At 68.9% G+C, this 20,394-nt stretch overlaps 9 protein-coding genes across 9 annotated transcripts in view; 5 read left to right on the forward strand and 4 right to left on the reverse strand.

Annotated features, from left to right (window-relative positions):
- RHOBADRAFT_64864 (uncharacterized protein) overlaps positions 1 to 20,394 on the forward strand; it is a 186,160-nt gene that overhangs the window by 90,766 nt on the left and 75,000 nt on the right. Inside the window, exon 5 of the mRNA XM_018418600.1 lies at positions 1,555 to 1,568. The gene's annotated coding sequence lies outside the window, so the exon portion shown is untranslated. The remainder of the gene's footprint in view (positions 1 to 1,554; positions 1,569 to 20,394) is intronic.
- On the forward strand, positions 60 to 3,457 carry RHOBADRAFT_53004 (uncharacterized protein; the record flags this gene model as incomplete). Its single annotated transcript, XM_018416614.1, has 8 exons — positions 60 to 1,211; positions 1,285 to 1,317; positions 1,379 to 1,430; positions 1,494 to 1,622; positions 1,705 to 2,040; positions 2,100 to 2,194; positions 2,260 to 2,625; positions 2,695 to 3,457. 8 exons carry the CDS (start codon positions 60 to 62, stop codon positions 3,319 to 3,321), a joined length of 2,790 nt encoding a protein of 929 aa, XP_018272053.1. The 3' UTR covers positions 3,322 to 3,457.
- RHOBADRAFT_53005 (uncharacterized protein) lies at positions 3,708 to 5,680 on the forward strand (the record flags this gene model as incomplete). The annotated part of the gene is made up of 5 exons (XM_018416615.1): positions 3,708 to 3,800; positions 3,933 to 4,253; positions 4,323 to 4,817; positions 4,880 to 4,920; positions 4,987 to 5,680. The coding sequence occupies 5 exons, from the start codon at positions 3,708 to 3,710 to the stop codon at positions 5,678 to 5,680; spliced, it is 1,644 nt and encodes a 547-aa protein (XP_018272054.1).
- RHOBADRAFT_26231 (uncharacterized protein) lies at positions 5,921 to 8,627 on the reverse strand. Its single transcript, XM_018412736.1, has 8 exons — positions 8,491 to 8,627; positions 8,384 to 8,406; positions 7,785 to 8,302; positions 7,565 to 7,714; positions 6,906 to 7,490; positions 6,677 to 6,762; positions 6,276 to 6,602; positions 5,921 to 6,170 (listed from the first exon to the last, which is right to left on the reverse strand). Exons 1-8 carry the CDS (start codon positions 8,606 to 8,608, stop codon positions 5,998 to 6,000), a joined length of 1,980 nt encoding a protein of 659 aa, XP_018272055.1. The 5' UTR covers positions 8,609 to 8,627; the 3' UTR covers positions 5,921 to 5,997.
- On the reverse strand, positions 8,874 to 13,743 carry RHOBADRAFT_53007 (uncharacterized protein; the record flags this gene model as incomplete). Its single annotated transcript, XM_018416616.1, has 6 exons — positions 8,874 to 11,606; positions 11,674 to 11,882; positions 11,954 to 12,061; positions 12,149 to 12,350; positions 12,427 to 12,908; positions 12,985 to 13,743. The coding sequence occupies 6 exons, from the start codon at positions 13,741 to 13,743 to the stop codon at positions 8,942 to 8,944; spliced, it is 4,425 nt and encodes a 1,474-aa protein (XP_018272056.1). The 3' UTR covers positions 8,874 to 8,941.
- Positions 13,989 to 14,657, forward strand: RHOBADRAFT_53008 (uncharacterized protein; the record flags this gene model as incomplete). Its single annotated transcript, XM_018416617.1, has 2 exons — positions 13,989 to 14,019; positions 14,088 to 14,657. 2 exons carry the CDS (start codon positions 13,989 to 13,991, stop codon positions 14,618 to 14,620), a joined length of 564 nt encoding a protein of 187 aa, XP_018272057.1. The 3' UTR covers positions 14,621 to 14,657.
- RHOBADRAFT_6478 (uncharacterized protein) lies at positions 14,843 to 15,352 on the reverse strand (the record flags this gene model as incomplete). The annotated part of the gene is made up of 3 exons (XM_018418579.1): positions 14,843 to 14,884; positions 14,954 to 15,088; positions 15,128 to 15,352. Coding segments are annotated over 3 exons (402 nt in total), but the record flags the coding sequence as incomplete, so codon positions are not given.
- RHOBADRAFT_53010 (uncharacterized protein) lies at positions 15,905 to 17,427 on the forward strand (the record flags this gene model as incomplete). The annotated part of the gene is made up of 4 exons (XM_018416618.1): positions 15,905 to 16,048; positions 16,117 to 16,315; positions 16,404 to 16,637; positions 16,745 to 17,427. The coding sequence occupies 4 exons, from the start codon at positions 15,905 to 15,907 to the stop codon at positions 17,425 to 17,427; spliced, it is 1,260 nt and encodes a 419-aa protein (XP_018272059.1).
- On the reverse strand, positions 17,649 to 19,950 carry RHOBADRAFT_26237 (uncharacterized protein). The gene is made up of 6 exons (XM_018412737.1): positions 19,867 to 19,950; positions 19,264 to 19,781; positions 18,856 to 19,192; positions 18,665 to 18,782; positions 17,929 to 18,596; positions 17,649 to 17,769 (listed from the first exon to the last, which is right to left on the reverse strand). The coding sequence occupies exons 1-6, from the start codon at positions 19,888 to 19,890 to the stop codon at positions 17,677 to 17,679; spliced, it is 1,758 nt and encodes a 585-aa protein (XP_018272060.1). The 5' UTR covers positions 19,891 to 19,950; the 3' UTR covers positions 17,649 to 17,676.

A 20,394-nucleotide genomic window follows, 5' to 3' on the forward strand; every position in this document is an offset into this window, starting at 1 on the left:
GAAGCTGGCACGCCGCCGAGCTCGCCGCCAGCCGGCACGCCGCGCGGCCGACTTTGGCGATGCGGCTCGCTCAGCCGGCGACGACCGGGACGCAGCAGCAGCCGGTGCAGGAGCGGGCTCGTCAGGCTCAGCAGGCTCAGCCGCAGCTTCGACCGCCCGCTCCGCCGCAGCCGCAGCCGGGCCCCGAGCAGCGCCCGCCGCCGGCGCAGCACGCTCCGCAGCAGCCGAGACCGACGCAAGCCGTCGCGCCAACGCAGCCGGCGGGCGTACTCGCCGCTCGGGCCCCGCCGCCGCCTCTCGCGTCGCGCATCAAGCCCGAGCCGCCCTCCTCGCCCTCCATCCCTTGTCCTTCGCTCGCACCCACACCTTCCTCGGCCCTACCTGCACCACCTGTCGACATCAAGCCCCTCGTTGGACGGCTCGGCCCGCTCCCGCACGCCACGGCGGCCGGCGACGGCGGCGCACGCGCGTCGCCGTCGGCGGACGAGCTGCGCACGTTCAAGGAGCGCGCCGACGAGTTGCGCGCCGCCGAGGCGAGGGCAGCCGAGCTGAGGAGGCTCGAGGCGGCTGAGGCGGCCGAGGCCAAGGAGCGCGAGGAGCGGGCCGAGCGCGAGCGCCGCGAGAAGGAGCGTCGCGAGGCGGACGCACGGCGCGAGAAGGAGGAGCGTGACGAGGAGGAGCGTCAGGAGAAGGAGCGGCGCGAGGCGGCCGAGCGCGAGAAGGAGAAGCGGCGGGAGAAGGAGCGGATCGAGATGGAGCGGCTCGAGAGGGAGCTGCTCGAGATGGAGCGGCGCAGGACGAACGAGATGGTCGAGGCGGCACGGCGCGTCGCTGAGGAGCGCGCGGCGGCAGAAGCGCAGCAGCGCGCGCTCGAGGAGAAGCGCGAGGCTGAGCGGGTCGCTGCGGAGGAACGAGCGGCGGTCGAGGCGGCAGCGGCGGAGGACCAGCGCAGCAGGGCACTGCGCATGGCGGAGGAGCGCGCTTTCGCTGAGCTGCGTGCGGCGGAAGCGGAGCTGCGCGAGGCAGAGGCGCGCGCAGCTGCTCGGCGAGCGAGCAAGGAGCGCGCTCGGGCCTCGGCCGAGGGCGCGCAGGGCGGGTCGTCGGCGGCGGCGGGCGCGCAGGGGGGACCGTACGAGGGAGACGACGGCCGAGGGGCTGGCGCGCGAGACCGAGCTGCGCCGATTGGTGGCGGAGCGGGGCAGGAGGGCGAGGTCGGCGGCAAGGGCGCGCGACCCGGCGAGCCAGGTCGAGGTGGTGGACGCTGTGGCGCTGTCGGACTCTGAGGATGGCGACCGCGTCATGGACGAGGACGATGAGGTGCGTCGCCTGTCGCCCCTCATCTCGCTCGAGAACTCGACTGACCCTCGTCTTCGAGCAGGTTGAGCCTCGGACCACGACAAGGCCTCGCACGACCAGCGCGCCGACTTGGGGTGCGTCTTCCTCCTTCCTCTCGCACTCGACTCGGTTGTCTGACATGCCCGTGCCTGCGACAGACGCCGAGGTGCCGCCGCTTCAAGAACAAGCTCCGTACGAATGGGCGCAGCCGGGCCCGATCCCGTCTCTCGCCGCCATCGTCGCCCGGCGCGAGGAGATCTTCACCAAACAGCGCACCTTCAACGACCGTGCGTCCCTCGTCCACTTTTCCGCCCTTGACCGAGGCGCAGAACTAACGTCGTCGCCGTCCCCCCTTCCTCTTTCCTCCAGCCGAGCTGCAGCGCAAGTCGCAGGACCTCATCGCGGCCAAGCTCGCCACCTACGCCCGCTCGGGCTCGTACAGCACCTTTGCGTACAAGGTCTCGGCGTACTGCTCGTTCTGCCGCGCCGTCGACATCCCGCCCTGGCCCGCCACACCGCCCGTGTTGGCCCTGTTCGCCCACCAGGTCAGCTACTACGCGACAAGCTCCCGAGGCGTCCTCATCGAGGCGTTCAACATGATCCACAAGGTGTGCCGCGACCTGTGGGGCCCGCTCCCGGCGTTCAAGGAGCTCCTCGAGTGGCCCGGCGCTCAAGCCGCCGTCCTCGAGTGGAAGAAGCAGTCTCGTACGTCCCTCGTCTCCCGGTTCTCTCCTCGGACGTCCCTGACGCATGCACTCGAGCAGCTACTACGCCCACAAGTGGCTCGCCCGCTCGCCAAGCTCAAGAACCAGCTCAAGCCGAGGGCGACAACGGCAAGGACGGCTCGGCTGCAGCCCCGGTGAGCACCTCTTCTCGTCTCGACCCCTCCCACAGGCCCGGACTTACTCTCATCGTGTCCTGCAGGCCGAGATCCCGCGAGGAAAGCGCGGCCGCACGATCCCTCAATACTTTTGCCCCGGCCTGCCCGCCGTCGGCGCCACTTTTCCCTCGAGCCTCGCGGCGCACGAGCAGATCGCCGCGGCCATGATCCCCGTCTACGGCAACGGCCTCGACATCGGCCGCCCGTCCAAGATCATGTGCAACCGCCATGGCACCGGCTGCCCGATGTGCATCCACCTCGGCGGCGGCGGCGGGCGATGGCGCGTCCTCGAGTCGAGCAACTTCTTCCACAACCACGAGCGCGACTCGAGGATTGTCAAGGACCCGGCCTGGCGGCCCGTCATCCGCAACTCGACGGTGAGGGAGGCCGTCGAGAAGCGCGACGTGGCTGTGCGCCACCTTCTCCCCCTCTCTCGTTCCCTGCCTCGCATGCGCCCTGACGCTCTTTCCCGCGCACAGGCCGGCATCCGCACCACGACCGTCAACCCGAAGAAGCGCGACGACAACCCTGGACCCGACCCGCCCGCGCCCAAGAAGCAGGCGCGAGCTCCACCCAGCACCTCCCTCCCTGAACGACCCGTCTTTCCGCCCTCAAGTCCTGCCAAGTCGGCAACAGCCGCAGCCCTTACAGCCCCGCAGCACGCCGGCTTCGCCCCCACGTCAACCTCAACGTCGACCGCGCCGTCAGTCGAGCCCGCCGTCCCTCCTTCCGCTCCTCCCGTTCCTCCCCCTCCACCACCTGCGCCGTCGACGGCCTCTCCCGCCCCGCCCGCTCCCGCCCGGCGCTCAGGCGTCACGCCGAGCTTCCACCTACCCGCACCCGACCCTGCCGCCTTCCTTGCCGACTTGACCTCCTTCCTCTCGGCGCTCGACCCCTCGCTCGCGCCTCTCGCCCAACCGCTCCACTCGGCCGGCATCTCGACCCTGCGCGACCTGCGGGCCTTCGTCCAGTTCGAGCCGGCGACGCGCATGGCCCTGTACGAGGACCTGCACACGTCGGGCGGCGACGCAGCCATGCTCGACGTCGACGTCGTCGAGCGGCTCGAGAACGCGCTCGCGGCGGCGCAGGCCTCGGCATGGCGCTGAGCGCGCCTCACCTTCCTCCCCTTCTCTTGATTGTCCCTCGAGCATGTCCCCCTTGTTGTACGCACGCGCAGGGCGTCCTCGAGGCGCCTCTGTGGCTGCCACGCTGTATCGAAGTTGTCCGTTCCGTTCTCTCTCGACCGTGTCCCGGGTCTGCGAGAGCAGCGAGTGGATGTCTGTGCGAGTTATCTGCAGCTGTGAGAGCGAGAGAAGCCTGCGCGCAATCTGCGAGACAGAGCGCGATCAGAGCCGGAGAGCGAGCGAGCGTGTTCGCCTCGGCTCTCCCTCTCGCCGCTCACCACACAGCTCGCCGAGCTCTCGCCGACGCACGCGCATACCTGCGCACCACGCACACGCGCCAGCCCCCGCCAAGCGCGCGGCCGAGGAGCATGTCGGCAACGTTCCTGGGTGTCCCGCTGGGCCTCATCTCGCTTGTCACCCTCACGGTCCAGAACTCGGCTCTCACCATCGTCTTGCACTATGTGCGTCCCACTCTCCCTTGCCAAGCGGCCGCCGCAGAACGAGCGGGCGAGAGTTGGCTGACCCTTCTCCTCCCCCTCCCGCCCCGCTCTCGCCCAACCCTGTCCTCCTGCGCCTCGCATGCCCCTTCGCAGAGCCGCATCTCGGTCCCTGCAGACCGCATGTACAACGCGGCGGCCGCCGTCCTCCTCAACGAGCTCCTCAAGGGCGCCATCTCGCTCTCGATCGCCTACCGCAACGCCGTCCTCGCAGCGTCGAGCACTCGCGGCGGCGACTACTCGCGCATCCCGACCGACGACGAGTTTGAGGGCAGGAGACGCAGCGGGCCCGGCGGTGGCGGCGGGATCGACCTCGCGAGGGCCAAGTTCGCCGCGACTAAGATGCTCGGCGAGGTGTTCAGCAGCGACTGCTGGAAGCTGTCCATCCCGGCCTGCCTCTACGTCATCCAGAACAACGTGCGTCCTACTCTCGTTCTCTCTCATGCACCTTGCGCGCGCAGTCCCTGACCTCGTGCGCGCGGACAGCTTCAATTCGTCGCCGCGTCCAACCTCGACGTGCCGACTTTCCAGGTCACCTACAACCTCAAGATCCTCACGACCGCCCTCTTTTCTGTCATCCTCTTGCGGCGTCGCCTGTCGGCCAAGAAGTGGTTTGCGCTCCTGTTCCTCGCCGCCGGCGTCGGCGTCGTTCAGCTCCAGTCGTCGGCCGCCGCCGGCTCGTCGTCGTCGTCGCACGGCGCGCACGAGATGGACAAGACCAAGGGCCTCCTCGCCGTCTTCTGCGCGTGCATGACGTCCGGGCTCGCCGGCGTCTACTTCGAGATGGTCCTCAAAGGCAGCAAGGCCGACCTATGGATCCGCAACGTCCAGCTGTCGCTCTTCTCGCTCCTCCCCGCCGTGTGCGCCGTCTTTGCGCCGGGCCTGTCGCTCGTCGGTGGCCCGGCCAAGCCGAACCCGACGGCGGGGCAGCCCGTCTTTGCCAACTTCGGCGCGTGGGCGTGGGCCGTCGTCCTCATTCAGGTGCGTCGCCGTCCGCCCTCTCCTTCCACACTCTCGTACTGACTCTGTTTGCCCTCCTGCAGGTGTTCGGCGGCCTCATCACGGCGCTCGTCATCCGCTACAGGTGCGTTTCGCCTCGTTTCGGCTTCTCTCGACCAGAACCAGTCCCTCATCTCTCTCTCTCACGCAGCGACAACATCATGAAGGGCTTTGCGACGTCGCTCGCCATCGTCCTGTCGTTCTGCGCCGGCATCATCTTGTTCGACTTCCGGGTCACGACGTCGTTCCTCCTCGGCACGAGCATGGTCGTCGCCGCCACGTACCTCTACAACCTCCCCGACGCTCCTCGCCGCGGTCCGCCCGAGAGCTCCCTTCCGACATCTCTTCCCTCTCCTTCCCTCGCCTCGAAAGGCGCGTTCACCCCGCCGCTCTACTCGTCGCACGGCCGCACCGACTCGAACGGCAGCGCGTCGTCCCCAGCGACGCTCCACCACCCGTCTGCGCCTTTTTCGCATCCCGCGATGCGCATGGGCTCGACCTCGAGCGCGTCGACCTCGGCGTCGTCGGCGACGGGCGCGGGCGCGCCGCACAGGCGCCCGAACCCGCAGTCGGTGCCGCCCGGCGCAAAGACGCCCGACCACCGCGTCGTCGACGGCGCGTTCCCGCTCGCGGCCATGCGGGCTGCGAGCGAGGACGGAGGAGCAGGAGCGGGAGCGGGAGGGCACGGCCAGCAGGACTCGGCGCAGCAGCTGCCGTTCATGGCGAGGACGGGCACGCCGGACGGCGGCAGCGAGGGCTTTGCGAGCGGCAGGATGAGCGCGCCGGGGAGCCCGGACCCGATACTGCGAGGCAGGAGCCCGGCGCCGGGGTCGAGGCGGCCATGAGGAGGCGGCCTCGTGAGTATGAGAGAGGGAGGTCGGCGGTCTTCAATGGAGAGGGTTCGTCTCGAGTCGCTTTGCGCGCGCATCATCTACATTTTGGTACTCTCTCGGTCGTTCCGTCCATGCACCAGGGCTTGTTCCGCGTCTCTCGCGCCGTCTGAGAGCGCTCGGCGAGAAAAAGAGGCTCGAGCGCAAGGTCTGGGGAAGCTCTCCTTCGAGATCTCTCTCTCTCGCTTTCGGCAGGTCGAAGACACGATGCGGTTCTTTCCCCGTCACCCTCGTCTCCAGTCTACGTACAGCCTCGGAATGACCCTCCTCGCTCATGCCGACGCGTCCTGCTCGCCCGAGTACGCCGGGAGCCGCTGCTGCGCCTCCGTCCAGGAGAGGTCGCCACGGCACAGCTCGTACACGACCTGGACGACCTCGTCGATGGTGCCGATGAGCTGCAGAGTCGTGTCGCGCTCGCGCAGCGTCATAGTGCCCTTGGACACGGCTGCGGGGAGGCGAACGAGAGGAGGGAAGGAGGAGAGAAGGGCAGATCGGTCAGTTTCTCGACGTCGGCGTGCTTAATCGTCAGAGGAGGAACTCGTCGACGCACAGGCAAAGTCGAGCGTGACGCCGAACGGGGTACCGAGCTCGTCGTTGCGGGCGTAGCGCTTGCCGATCGACGCGTTCGAGTCGTCGACCCTGGACGCGATGCCGAGCGCCCTCAACTTGCCCGAGACCTTGGTCACGAGCGGCTTGAACTCGGCGTTGCTCGACAAGGGGACGATGAGGCACTTGATGGGCGCGACGGTCGGCGGCAGCGAGAGGACGGCGCGGTTGACGTCGTCGGCGCGGTTCCAGTACGAGTGCTCGAGGAGCGAGTACAGGATGCGGCCGATACCGAACGACGGCTCGATAACGTTGGGCACAAACTCGCGAACTGTGGAAGTCAGGGTGGGGCGGTGAGTCACAGAGTCGGACGGCGCGACGAGGGAGAGAGAGAAAGGGACGGACCCATCTCCTTGATCTGCGTCGGCTTGATCTGGAGGACCGAGACGGGCACCTCGTACTTCTGGCCGTTGGCCTCGATCGTCGCGGCCCTGCAAGAGGGAGAGGAGAGGCAGAGAGTCAGTACGGCAAGGTGGGGAACACAAGGGAGGGAGAGGGTCCGAGCGCCGAGATGGACGAGGACGAGCGCGACGGCGAGAGGGATAGGGTGACGAGGACCGAGCGAGGGACGTACTGCTTGTCGTTGAGCTCGTCCATAGCCTTCTTGAGGCACTCGTCCGAGAGCGAGAGGATGGCGTCCTCGATGGCCTTGGCCTCGCGCTTGAACATGGGGCCGAACGCCTTCTTGTCGATGGTGGCGACGATCTTGTCGACGATGCGCGGCTCCTTGAGCGGCTGGCGCACGACGAGCTTGTTGCCCGTCTTGACGCTGTGGACCGTGAGGTCGTACGCCGACCGGTCGGCGCAACCGACGCATTCGATCCAGCCGTACGACGTCTCGATCTCGGCGTCCCAGCAGTCGGCGGCGTAGTGAGCCATCTCGTTGGCCATGTGCTGGCGGAAGCGCAGGCGCTGCGGGTTGATGCCGATCTTGGTGAGGAACAGGTAGATGCGCGCGATGAAGAAGCCGAGCGTCTCGTTGTCGACCATGCCCGACGACACGGCCTCGCCGACCGCCACCTCGGAGATGTCGGTCTTGCCCGCCGACTGGACGTCCTTGGGCAGGAGGCGGAGCTTGATGTCCTTGACGGCCTCGAAGCGCTCGTGCGACTTGTCGAGCGGGTCGACGAAGTGCTCAATCTCGGCCATGGTGAACTCGCTGCGAGGCGGGAGGTCCTGCGTGAGTGGATGGTGCGACAGGGAGAGCGACGAGACGGGCGAGAGAGGACGTACCGGACACGGAGGAGGCCCGACCGCGGCGAGATCTCGTTGCGGAACGAGCGGCCAATCTGGGCCGACGCGAACGGCACCCGGCCGTTGTTGAAGTCGAGGAGGCGGTTGAAGTTGACGAAGTGGCCCTGGGCAGTCTCGGGGCGCAGGTAGCTGTACAAGGGGGGGGGAACGAAAGTCAGGCTCGATTCGAAGGGTGAGAGGGTGCGAGAGGAGGACGGACCCCTTGATCTGGCCGGTAGGGCCAATGCTCGAGTCGAACATGAGGTTGAACTCGACAGGCTCGGTCACCTCGTTGCCCGTCTCGGGCGCGACAATCTTGAAGTCGCGGATGAGCTGGCCCAGCTCGGCGCCGGTGTAGTTGTCGATCTTGGCGAGCGTCGACTCGTACTCGGCGACCACCTTGTCGTCGAGCTTGACGGCGACCGACTTGACCTTCTTCTTCTTCTTCTTCTGGGTCGGGTCCTCAACCTCCTGGACCTCGGCGACGCCGCGCGCCTCCTTGTCGCCCTTGAGGCGGGCCTCGAGGACGCCCTCGACGAGGTGGTCGGCGCGGTAGACCTCGTTGGTCTTCGAGTCCTTGACCATCCAGTCGGTGAACTTGTCGACGTGGCCCGACGTCTTGAGAACGTCCGACAGGGTCATGATGGTCGTGTCGAGCTCGAGCATCTCTTCCTCGATGATGAAGTGCTTGCGCCACGTGTCGAGGATGTTGGCCTGGAGCGACGAGCCGGGAGGACCCTGTGTGTGCGGCAGAGCCCCGGTCAGCTCGTGCGGAAGGAGCGGGGCCCGGGAGGTGATGAGAAAGGAGGGGGAGCGCACATAGTCGTACAGGCCCTTGACGCCTGCGTGAGTGGGTTCGCCGGACTCGTCAGTACTCTGCGCAGCCCCACAGGTGACTCAGGAGGGACAAGAGAGAGGGGACGGACCGCCGTAGATCTCGAAGGCGGGGGCGAAGAAGAAGCGGCGGATGAGGAGGCTCTCGAGCGAGGCGCGCTCAAAGGCGTGGGCCGTCTTGTTGACCGAGCTGTCGGTGGGCTGGCTCATCTTGGACCGCGGGGCGTGGCGGGCGAGGGTGGACGAGGACGAGAGCGGGCGAGGAAAGGTGCGCGAGGGCGAGGCGGACGACCGCTGCGGCTGAAGGGCTGGACGGGCGAGTAGGGCGAGGCGGACCGGCGGCGACACGAGAGAGCGCAGTCCAACGCGGTGCATGCAACAGCGGGGGTAGCGAGCAGAGCCTCCCCTCCTCCCTCGACTTGGCGGACTCGGCGGCGGAGACGAAACCTTGACTCTCTCTGGACTCGAGAAGTAGAGACTGACAGGTTTGCAATAAGCACGGTACAAACAACAAATCTACTGACGAGGAGGAAGTCGAGAGACTCAGGACCACCCTAGGAAGCCGTTCAACCCAGCGTCCTGCTGCTGCTCCTCGACCGCTTTGAGCACGACGAGCTGGTTCCCGAGTCCGACCGTCAACGCCTCGCCGCCGAGCGCAGGCGTGACCGGGCGCGCGTGAGAGAAGGGCAGGTCGGGCGCGCTCGAGGCGGTCGAGGGCGAGAATCGGATCGACGGCGCGGCCGAGACGCGCCTCGAGGTGGCCGTCGCCGGGTTCGAGGACGACGAGGGCGTCAAGGTCGACGGGAGGCGGCGACGAAGAGTCAGGCTCGTCCGCCGGCTGCTTTGCGCGGCGCCGCCCTCGTCGAGCGGCTCGTGCGCGTCCACCGCCCTGCCCTCCTGCCGCTTGGGCGTCCTCGGCTCGAGCACGCGCCCGAGCGGGCTCGACCCTCGTTCGAAGCCCTCGTCGAACGATGCCCCGACCCGGCCGAGCGCGAGGGACCACACCTCCCACCCTCGCTCACCGCCGCCGCCCACGACGAGCGCATCGCCGTCCGCCTCGGCGAGCCGGCGCCTGCGCAGGCCGACGACCTGGGCGCCTCGCCCGGAGCCGAGCACGTCCCACCCGCTGCGCTCGTCGAGGGGCGCGCTCGCGACCTCGGCCGCACGAAGCGGCAGCATCGGCGGCGGCGGCGAGGAGGAAGGTCCTGGTGCCGCATCGACGGGGCCCAGCTCGAGCGACGGCGACGCCTGCGGGCTCGTCGCGAGTGGCGGGGGCGCGAGGGTGCCGGGCGTCGCGAGCGGCGGCGCCGTGCGCTCCTGGACAGGCGACCCGGAGCTCGAGCTCGACACGCTGTCGCCGCTCGGGGCCGGCGGCGGCAGCCTCGGGCGCAGCGGCGAGCCGTCGCCGAGGTTGAAGGGTGTCAGGCGAGTAGGCGTGAGAGGCTTCTTGCGCGGCGAGAAGCGTCGGCCGCCCGAGGCCGTGAGGGCCGACGACATGCTCGAGCCGAGGGTGCGCGACGCGAGAGGGCTGCCGCCGAGGGCGAGGGTGGGCCCGGTCGACGACGAGCGACTGCGTCCGACGGCGGCGACGTCGGCCGAGTTGCACGCGCACGGCTCGAGGGCGGCAGGCGTCGGCGGGATGAAGATGCGCAGGACGCGCAGGGTCGTGCGGGTCGAGACGAGGGCCGTGAAGCCGTCGACGAGCGCCTCGCCGCAGGTCGAGCACGTCTGGTCGTGCGGCGCCTCGACGAGGCGGATCTGCCGCACGGGCGAGCCCACCTCGATCGACTCGCCGAGGCGGGTGGACGGCGACGCGAGCGTAAAGAACGCGACGGCGCCCGTCGAGGTGCCGACGGCGACGACCTGCTGCAGCGGTCCGAGCCCTGCTTGACCGTTGCCGTCGCCGCCGCCGATGGCGAAGCTGCCGAGCGCGAGCGCCGTGAGCGCCGCGCCCTGCGCGTCGGCGACCGTCTCGTCGAACACGACCTCGCCCGCCGACTCGCTCGCGAGCGACACGAGCTGCAGCCTGCTGCCGGGCAGTGCGAGCGCGAGGAGCGGCGCGTGGGGCCCGGGCGCGGTCGCCGACGGCGCCGGGACGAGCCACCGCTTGACGGGCGCGTCGAGCGCCTCGGCCGACGGCGCGGCGACGACGACCGTCGCGAGGCTCGCGCCGCAGTCCCACCGCACGACATGGCCGTCGCGGTGGAGGCTGTAGAAGGCGGCGGGCGAGAGCTGCTCGGGCGTGCGGCTGCGGCTGATGCTGATCGTCGGCGGGGCGGGCGCGCCCTGCGACGGCTCGTCGAGAGAGCGAGCCGGCGAGCGAGGGGCGGCATCGGTCTCGGGAACGAGGGCGACGACGGGCGCGGTGGTGGTCGAGGCGGCGTCGAACGAGAGGGGCGACGCGCCGCGCTCGAGCGGCCAGACGAGGACCCGGCCCGTCGAGGTCGCAGCGGCGACGAAGCGGGCCTCGGGATCGACGGCGAGCGCGACGAGAGACACGAGCTCGACGTGGCTCGCGACATCGAGCGCGAACGCCGTCACCGGCTCGTCGTGCGCGCCGCTCGCGCCGCCCTTGCGCACCTGCAGCGTCGCCTCGAGCGCCGCCCAGCTGACGAGCGCGTCACCGCCGCTCGCGACGAGCTCGACGTCGCCCGTGTGGCGCGTCGCGAGCGCCTCGTCGCGCACGACGCCCGCGCCGGGGCCCTGCTGCTTGACCTGGGCCTGGCGCCTGCGGCGCTCGGGCCCGCCGAGGCGCTCCTCGCTGCCCCAGTGGGCCTGGAGGAGCTCGGCGTCCTTGAGGAGGTACATGAGGAGGAGGTACAGGAGCGCCATGACGACGGCAATCGGGAGGACGACGAGCGCCGCCTTGGTGACGAGCGACGACTCGTGCGCGCCCGTGCCCGTGTGCGACAGGAGGTCGAGGCTCTCGGGCGCGGCGAGCGCGTCGTCGGTGAAGAACTGGACCGACACGGGCGGCTCGAGGTAGACCTGGACGCTCGTCGCGTTGCCCGGGTTGACGAGGTGCCAGAAGGCCGAGCCGGCGTCGGCGGGAACGTCGAGGTACGACGACGACGCCGGATCGACGGCCGAGCGGCCGAGGCGGAGCGAGCGCGAGACGGCCGGCGACAGGGATGGCGCGAGGAACGGGCGGTCGGACGAGAGGGCGGTGTGGGAGCAGGCGGCGGGGAGGTAGTGTTCGCTGCCGTAGCTGCAGGACGACGAGCGACGCTGTCAGTATCGACGAGGACCGGACAGAATTGCGAAAGGGGACGCACAAGGCCCAGAGGATGACGTTGATGAACCACAGGAACGCGACGGTCGCCGTCTTGGCCGGACGCTGCCGCAGGACCTTCCACGCCGACCTTGCCGACCGGCGGAACGAGCCCGACGCCGGTGAGGCCGCCGTGACCGACTTGCTCGACGTCTCGGCCGGCGCCACGGGCTGGTACTGCGACGCCGGGTTCTGGACGAGGAGGTCGGCGAGCTGCGAGCGGATGAACAGGTGAGTGGGTCTGAGTCCGGGTTGTGAGGCAGAGAGAGAGGTTTGCGACGCACCTCGAGACGCTGAATGTCGATCGAGAGGACCGTCGAGAAGAACGTGAGCTCGAGAAAGTAGTCGACGACGAGGACGACGGCGCCGAAGCGGATCCACTCGCGCATGACCTGCGGGCGAGCGCAAAGCTCGTCAGGGACCGGGGCACGAGGACGAAGAGGGGGAGAGATAGAGAGAAAAGAGGACGAAGGACGCACGCTGATCTCGACCCACCACAGGAGCCCGAGCGCCATGACCTCCTCGACGGCGAGCAGGACCGTCATCTCGACGCCGACGGCGCGCAGGCCGACCGACATGCGCTGCGGCACGGGCAGGTTGACGTCGGTGCTGGCGATGGCGCGCAGGACGAGGATCATGTTGTCGAGGCCCGACGTGAGGACGAGGAACGCGAGGAGGTTCCTGCGCGAGGGAAGACGGGTTCAATTTTCGTCGAGGTGGGGCGACGAGAGAGAGAGGCAGGGAAACGCGAGCGCACCAGGGAACGAGGCCGAGGTCCCACCCCATGAGCCAGCAGATGCTGACGCTCATGATGCCCGACGCCGTCAACTCGACGACGCCCGTGACGAGCAGGCCCATCTTGGAGTGGGCGCGCAGCTTGCCGATGTACCGCCACACGTACAGCGTGACGAGGAGGTAGCCGACGCCATAGATGACGTTCTCGAGCCGGCGCGGGTGCGCGGCGACCGTGAGGTGCGGCAGGAACTTGAGGAGGACGTGGCGGGTCGGGGCGCGAGCGCTCGTCGTGAGGCCCATCGGGTCGACCGAGACGGGCGAGGTCCACCCGCGGTGGTCAACGACGTCGTGTACGGCTTGGCGCCACGCTCGGGCGGCGACGTCGCGCGCCGAGTCCTCGTACCGCGTCAGGTTGGTCGGGGACGGGAGCGACGGCGACTGCGGGAACGGGCCGTCGTCGAGGAAGAAGGTGAGGACGAGTTGTTGCGCCGACTTGACCGTGCCCTGTTGCGAGGGTAAAGGCCGACGTGAGTACGGGGTCGAGGGGTAGAGAGACAGAGAGAGGGAGAGGGGGACGCACGTGTCGGTCGCGCCCGACGCCGACGAACGTCTCGGACAGGGTCAACGGGAGGCCGACGCGGGCCAAGGTCGGCTCGACGAGGGGGACCTTGCTCAGGGTGCGGTGCACGTCGTCGTCGCGCAACAGGGCCTGCTCGTCGGCCCACCACCCGACGGGGCTCAGGGCCGCGCACCGTTCCTCGCCCGCCGACGGGCCACCGACGCGCAGGCACGCGTTGCCCTCGACTTGGCCGTCGACGAGGCGGCGCTCGAGCTCGTGCTGGACGCGCATGGTGCGGTGGAGGACGCCCTTGGTGATGGTGCCACGGTGCGCGGTCGCGCCGACGCCGACGACGGGGACGAGGACCTGCTCGACGCGGATGCGTCTGCCGCCGCCCTCGCGGCCCGTCTTGTCGTAGTAGGTGCGCACGCGGTCCCAGCACACGTCCTCCTCTGTCGAGATGAGGCCCTGGCGGCGCAGGCCGTCGAGCTCCCACACGAGTTCGCCGCGGCCGCGACGGGTGATGGCCGAGGCGCTGAGGTCAAAGATGGAGCCCGAGGGCGAGAAGGTGAGGATGATGGCGGGCGACAGGAGGCTGCAGATGACGAGCGCGGTCGACATGAGCGACAGGGTCTGGTGGGTCGCGAGGAAGGCGCCAAAGGCCGACAGGAGGTGGGCGAGGGTGGCGGCGAGGCTGTCGGCATAGGTGGCGGCATGGCGGCAGTGGTTGCGCGCCGGGGCGAGGCGCGGTGTGCGCAGCCTGCGGGCGGCGATGGCCATGTGCGGCGGGGCGGGGAGGACGGCGACGGCGAGTCGAGGAAGGGCGGGGTGTGGCTAGTGCGTGGCGGGTGTCATTGCTGTTGGCAAGCTAGACAGGGTGCGCGTGTGCTCTCTGGCAACAGGCGGCTGGGTCGACGACGAGAACAAGTCCGAGAACGAGGTCGGGCAAGCCTCACGCTCTCCGTCCACTCTCTCTCGGTTGAGCTGCGCTCTTTCCAGCACTCCCACACTCTCCACCAGCCACCATGTCGCCCCAGCCAACTCCGACCACGAGCGGTCCGTCCTCTCTCCCCTCCTCCCCCCCACAGCACCGCCTCGCTCACCTCGCCAGCCCCTCGCCGCAGACCCAGACCACGTCCGCTTCATTCGCCTCGCCCTCACCGAGGCCCGCAAGTCGGTCCACGTCGACACGGCCTTCTGCGTCGGCGCCGTCGTCGTCTCGGCCCCGCACCACCCGACCCGACCACACGACGTCCTCGCGACCGGCTACTCGCGCGAGCTGCCGGGCAACACGCACGCAGAGCAGTGCGCACTCGACAAGCTCGCCCAGGCCGCCGCCCCTGCCGCCTCGTCCCCTCCCTCGACCTCGAACCCGTCCTCGTCCTCCTCGCTCGACTCTCTCCTCGACGGCGCGAGCATCTACACCACCATGGAGCCCTGCTCGACCCGCCTAAGCGGCAACGTCCCCTGCGTCCAGCGCGTCCTCGACTCGCCCATCCAGCGCGTCTTTGTCGGCGTCCTCGAGCCGAGCGATTTCGTCGAGTGCGAGGGGATCCGGTTGCTCAGGGAGGCCGGCAGGGACGTGTGGGTCGTCGTCGACCCAGAGGACCCGGACCTCGGTGACGAGTGCTTGCGGGTCGCGCGAGGGGACAAGTAGCCAAGCCGAGCTGGAACGACGAGACAGATCCTCGCCCTGCTCTCGGTACTCTCTCGAGAGGCTCGACCACGCGCTCGCTCGTGCACGTTCCCTGTTGCACACTCATCGTACATGTCCTCCTGCTTGACCGAGAGCCGCTCTAGATACTGCGGGCGACGAGAGACGGGTGAGGACGAGGTCGCGCGCGCTCGGGGCGACAGAGAGAAAGGCGTCGACGCACACTCGCCGCTTCTTGGGACGCGTACCGCCGACCTTCAACGGCGTCTGCGAGCGAGTGCACGAGTCAGTCCTGTGTCGACTGCGAGAGGAGAGAGAGAGGGAGAGGGGGCGCACCGCGTCCGTGACCCTTCTCACGAGCCCGCGCACGTTGTCCCCCTCTGCGCCCATGAGCGTCCTGAAGACGGCGTCCCTCCCCTGCCCGAAGCCCTTCCACACGACCTCGAGCTCGGTCGGGGGCGGACCGGCCGCCTTGACGCGCTGGCCGCCGGCGAGCACTGGCGGCTCGACGAGGTCCTGGATCTTGCGGAACATGCGCAGGGCCACCTCGACGGCCGCGTCGTACGTGCCGCGCGCGGCGCCCTTGTACCCGGCGTTGCCGGCCGAGACCCACGCGATCGGGTGGTGCGGCCCTGCGCCCTCGGAGCCGGAGCTCGAGTAGGACGACGACGGGGCCGAGGCGGGCGAGGTCGAGAGGGTGAGGATCGTGTTGTTGCGGGTCGAGTAGACGTGGAGCTTGTAGGGCTGGGTGAGGCGGTGGGTCCTCGCGCGCGAGTTGCTCTGCTGGAGGAAGTCGCCCGCCTGGAACGGCGCGGCCGGGGAGCGCGACGAGCGGGTCGCGGGGGCGGCGGGCGAGGGGGCCGTGGCGGGCGCGGGAGGCTGCTGCTGCTGGGCACGGAAGGCCTCGGGGAGGACGGCGCTGCCTGGCAAGGGCGCGGGGGACGAGGGTGCGGCGGGGGAAGATTGCTCGGTGGTGGTGGTGGTGGTCGAGGCCGTGGCGAAAGGGCGGGTGCGGGCAGCGTGCGCTGGTGCAGCACGCCACAGTGCGCGCGAGCCACTGGCAAACAGGCTCATGGCAGCGGTGACAGGGTCGAAGGGAGAGCAGCGAGGATGGAGAGCTCTCCTCCTCATCTCTCCCGCCAACAGGCTCGCTCCACTCGCCTCTAGCCGAGTCAGTCGCACGCTAGACCTGCACAGACGCTCCTCAGCAACGCCCTCGGCCGCCCGCAACCTCGGCTCGCCGCGACCTCACCTCGTCGTCGCGCCCCCACCCAGCTGGCGCCGACCATGGCCGCACTCGCAGCCAAACCTCGCTACGTCTACACCCAGGAGATCGCCTCGATGGTCTTCGTCTGCACCGGCATCAAGGACGCCGAAGACGACCTCGCCCAGTTCCTCGAGGACGTCGTTCGCTCCGAGATGGCTGAACTCGTGCGCCCCTTCTCTCCCACCTCGCTCCTCTCTGTGCATCTCGACTGACCTCACTTCGTCCTCGACAGGTCACTCAAGCTCGCGCCCAGGCGACCCGTCGCGCAACACGCACCATCGCCGTCGAGGACCTCGTCTTCCTCGTGCGCCACGACCGCGCCAAGGTCAACCGCCTGCGCAGCTACCTCAGCTGGCGCGACGTGCGCCGCAAGCTCAAGGAGCCCAACGAGGCCGACGACGAGATCGACGGCATGGAGGAACCCGTCTCGGGTGCGTCCCTCGCTCTCTCTCTCTCTCTCTCTCGAGCGATCCACTCGTTCCGCTCGAACGGCGCTCATGCGGTCCGTTGTGCGCGCAGACAAGACGCTCAAGGTGGTCAAGAACACGGTGCGGCTCCCGTGGGAGCTGAGCGACGCCTGGGTCGACTACCTCGGCGGCGATGACCACGAGTCGCACGAGGACCACGAGGCCGACGCGTACGAGGTCAACAAGCAGCGCCTCCGCGAGGCCGACGAGGTGACGAGGTGCATGACGAGGGACGAGTACGAGGTGTACGCCCAGGCGAGGCAGGCCTCGTTCGTGTACAAGAAAAGTGCGTCGCCCGCTCCCTCTCTCTTCTTCCCTTCCTCGAGACCACCCTTGCCTCGCTCGCCACCTTGCCCGTGCCTCATCTCCTGACGCTCCTTCTCTCGCTCGCAGGCAAAAAGTTCCGCGACTTTCTCTCGCTCCCCTCGCTCCTCGACACGGTCGCGCCCCTCTCGGACGAGGTCATGGATGTCCTCGGCTTCCTCGCATACGAGTGCGTGCGCGCCCTGTGCGACGCCGGCATTGCGCACGGCCGCGTCGAGCGCGAGGCCGAGCGGCGCAGGGAGGCGCGCGAGGAGCGGAAGCGCAGGAGGGAGGAGGAGGACGAGGCGAGGGAGAAGGGCGGGCAGGGGAGGGAGGGCGACGAGGACGGGGCCGGGTCGCCCAAGAAGGTCAAGGAGGACGGCGACGGCGGCAAGGGCGCCGCTGCGCCGCCGAGGAAGGGCCTCGAGGCGCCGACGACCATCGCTTCGCCGCCCTCGCCGGCGCGCAAGACGCTCGAGATCCCGACCTCGCTCTTCTCCGCCCCTCTCCCGACCGCCGACGTCGTCGTTCCCGTCCTCGCCGCCTCTGCCGCCGCCGGCAAGGACGGCAAAGCCGCCGCAGAAGGCGACGCCGCCGATCCTTCCTCGACGGCCACCGCCGCCGCCGCAGCACCAGCGCCAGTCCAGCTCCAGCTGCAAGACGTCGCGCAGGGGTACCACGCGGTGCAGCATACGCAGGGTGCGCTCAAGATGGGCGGCATGCGCAACTGGCGGGGCGGTATCGCGAGATTGTCGAACCGGCTCCTCGGCTGAGGGCGCCTGTTCCTCCTCGTCTTTCCTTTCCTTACCCACCGTGTTGTCAATACTAGATCATGTCGACTCTGTCCGACGACGTCGAGGCTGGGCGAGAGACGAGAGCGAGAGCTAGAGTGCGACGAAGGAAGCGGCTCGAGCGCTTTCGCTCTCGCTCATTCTGCGGCGAAGAAGGCTCGCTTGCGCTCTCGAGAAGTCTCACGAAGCACGCCGGCTGAGCGAGAGAAAACGGCATCGATCAACAGAGAGCTACGCCCAGATCGTTCGCGCCAGCGAGTGCGTGAGCTTGTCGACGATGCTCGTCGACGCCCGACTCTCGGCGACGCTGATGATGTCCTTCTCCTCCTCTTGCCACGCTCCCTCGTCGCCGACGCCCGGCCCAACGCGCTCGCACTCGTCCTTGATCCGCCGGACGATGCTGCGGACGATGTCGCGCGCCGTCTTGTCGTCGCCGGCCGAGTCGACGATCCGGCTCGCGCCGTCGGGCCCGGCGCCGGGAACCTGGATCGCGTCGCGCCGCAGGGCCTTGAAGGCGAAGAAGTGCGTCTCGAGAGGGGAAGCGGACGAGGCAGAAGAGGGCGACGACTTGTCGGCGGCGGCGAGCTTGAGCGGCTTGAGGTTCGACCGGCCGCCGGACGATGATGACGAGGCAGACGACGACTTGCGGGTGGGCGTCGTGCGCAGCGAGTAGGTGCGCATCTGCTCAGTCGCGTCCTCGTCGGCGAACCGCAGGAGGAACCCGTAGTTCTCGGTCGGGTCGCGAGCGGCGGCGTCGAGCGACGACAGAATGTAGGCGCCCGTCTGGACGCCCTTGATGCTGCCGAGCGGGATGCGGACCGCCGACGAGACCTTCTGGAGCGTGTACTCGTAGCTGACGACGTGGACGGCCCGGCTCGACAGGATGACGACCTTCTCCTCGTACTTGCCGCGACGAGCGGGAGGGCGGACGATGCTGTCGCCCGGCGACGGCGAGAGGAGCGTCCAGGCGTCGACCTTGACCTCGCCCTCGGGCAGGACCTCGCGGCACGACGTGTCGATCGCCTCCTGGCGGATCTTGCCGAGGCGGAGGATCTCGCTCGGGTCGCTCGTCTCGAGGCGCGCCGAAAACTCCTCGAACGCGCGCACGTTGACGCCGAGCATGTAGTCGAGAGCGGCCTGCTTGAAGAAGTCTGTAGACGAGGACAGAGGAGTCAGGTTGGGCGTGGAGGAAAAGGAAAGAAGGGGGACGAGGACGCACCGGCAACGGTGCCCTGCACGAGCCTGACCATCGAGTTGTTCGCGTCGTTGACGGCGCCTCGCCAATTGCGCACGCCTGTTCGAGTAAAGTCGCCCTTGAGAGCGCTCGAGCCGGTGTACTGCAGTTTGAGAAGGTCAGTTCCGGCGCACGGCCCTCGTCCAGAGAGAGAGGCTGAGAGAGGCTGGGCGCACCTCGCGACTGATGGCGTCACCGTTGTCGGCCCACAAGGTGTTGAAGGCGAGGTCGAGGTCGTCGTGCATGCCGGCCTCCTCGCCGGACGTCAGGCCGAGGTGGACGAGGTGGCGGCGAAGGACCCAACGCGACACGGCGGCCTGGCTGACGCCCGTTCTATCTATATTATCCACGCAATTGTTGCGATTGATGCCCCTTTGCGTCGAGTAGACGGTGGAGGGCGTTGCCCAGAAGGTCGAGAAGTTCTCGAGGTCGTCCGAGACGAGGTCGATGAGCTGGCTCAGGTTCTCGTAGTGGAAGCCGCGTGTCGCCTTATGAAAGTCCCAGTCGAGGTAGCTAACGATGTGCGAAAGGAGAGGGTCAGGATGCGCGGCGAGGGAGGAGCGAGAGGAGGAAGAGGGACGGACCGAACGTCCTTGAGGCCCAGGCTCGCGACACCCTCCCTGTACGCCTTTACGACGACGCCCTCCTTGCCGTCCGTCTCGGCGAGCTGGATGACCGTGACAGGCCCGTAGCGCTCGACGAGGTCGTCGAAGTGCCGCCGCATCGCCGCTCGGCTCTCCTCCTTCGTGCGCTCGAGGACAGGCGGCGGCTTGAGGGCGTACGGCGACTGGGACCAAAAGAGGTGCAGAGCCGGGACGGCGAGCGAGGCGCAAGTGAGCGACCTGGCGCATCTTGTGCGCATGCGTCGCTGCCGGTCTCGAGAGTTGGCGACGTGGCCGGCGTCGTCGATGCCGCGACGCTGATACCGTAGACCCGGGCGCTCAGTCGAGCGACGCGAGATAATGATGAGGTCGAGGTCGATGGAAGCCGGCGACGCTGGGTCGGGCTCGCGGCCCGAGAGCGTGCGGTACGGCTGGATCGGGAGCGGAACCGTGATCTCCTCGCAGAAGCCCTGCATGAGGACGAGAATGAAGCTGTGCAGCTACATAAAAGGCCGAGAGGCGACGTCAGGGGCCGTCCGTGACGCTCGAGGGTGCCGGAAGGGAGAAAGAGAGAGGAGGACGCACGCCGGCTTGGACGAACGGCGTCATTAGGTGGCGGTTGAACCAGTAGCGGCGGTCGGCGAGTCGCCACAGCGGCAGGTCCTTGTCGACGTCGGACTCGTGACGCGCCTGGAGCGAGCGCGTGATGTCGCCCGAGAACGAGAAGTACAGGCCCGTGAACGTGCGGATGACCTCGGCGACGAGCTTGCGGTCGAGTTCACGCTGCGACGCGAGGACCTCCTTGTCGGCCGGCGCACCCGCCTTGGTCGTCCTAGACGACGGCGTAGACGTGGCGGTCGCCGCGAGGTCAGGGAGTGCAGGAGCGTCCGCAAAATCCGGCGGCGCCGCCTCGTTCGGGTCGGCAGCGCTCGACTGCTTCGACTCGACAGGTGCACTCGACGTCGCGCCCTCGGCCTGGGCAAAGTCGGCGACGGCGGGCACGGCGGCAGGCGCGACCTTGGAGCGCGAGAGCGCTCGCTGCCAGAACGGCCGCTTCTGCTGCTGCTGCTGCTGCTCGTCCGGCGGCGGGACCTCGACCGGCGCAGCGTCGGC

The sequence above is a fragment of the Rhodotorula graminis genome (assembly GCF_001329695.1).
Source record: "Rhodotorula graminis WP1 unplaced genomic scaffold RHOBAscaffold_5, whole genome shotgun sequence".
Lineage (NCBI taxonomy): Eukaryota > Fungi > Basidiomycota > Microbotryomycetes > Sporidiobolales > Sporidiobolaceae > Rhodotorula > Rhodotorula graminis.

Excerpts from the sequence above, each read along its gene's own strand:
- RHOBADRAFT_26231 (XM_018412736.1), bottom strand. The coding sequence starts at position 8,608 with ATGAGCCAGCCCACCGACAGCTCGGTCAACAAGACGGCCCACGCCTTT. Across the intron at positions 8,303-8,383 it reads TCAAGGGCCTGTACGACTAT|GGTCCTCCCGGCTCGTCGCT; the intron begins GTGCGCTCCCCC and ends CCGCACACACAG. Across the intron at positions 7,491-7,564 it reads TCGGGCCTCCTCCGTGTCCG|CGAGTTCACCATGGCCGAGA; the intron begins GTACGTCCTCTC and ends CCCGCCTCGCAG.
- RHOBADRAFT_26237 (XM_018412737.1), bottom strand. The coding sequence starts at position 19,890 with ATGACGCCGTTCGTCCAAGCCGGC. Across the intron at positions 18,783-18,855 it reads GTGACGCCATCAGTCGCGAG|TACACCGGCTCGAGCGCTCT; the intron begins GTGCGCCCAGCC and ends CTCAAACTGCAG. Across the intron at positions 18,597-18,664 it reads CGTGCAGGGCACCGTTGCCG|ACTTCTTCAAGCAGGCCGCT; the intron begins GTGCGTCCTCGT and ends CCTCGTCTACAG.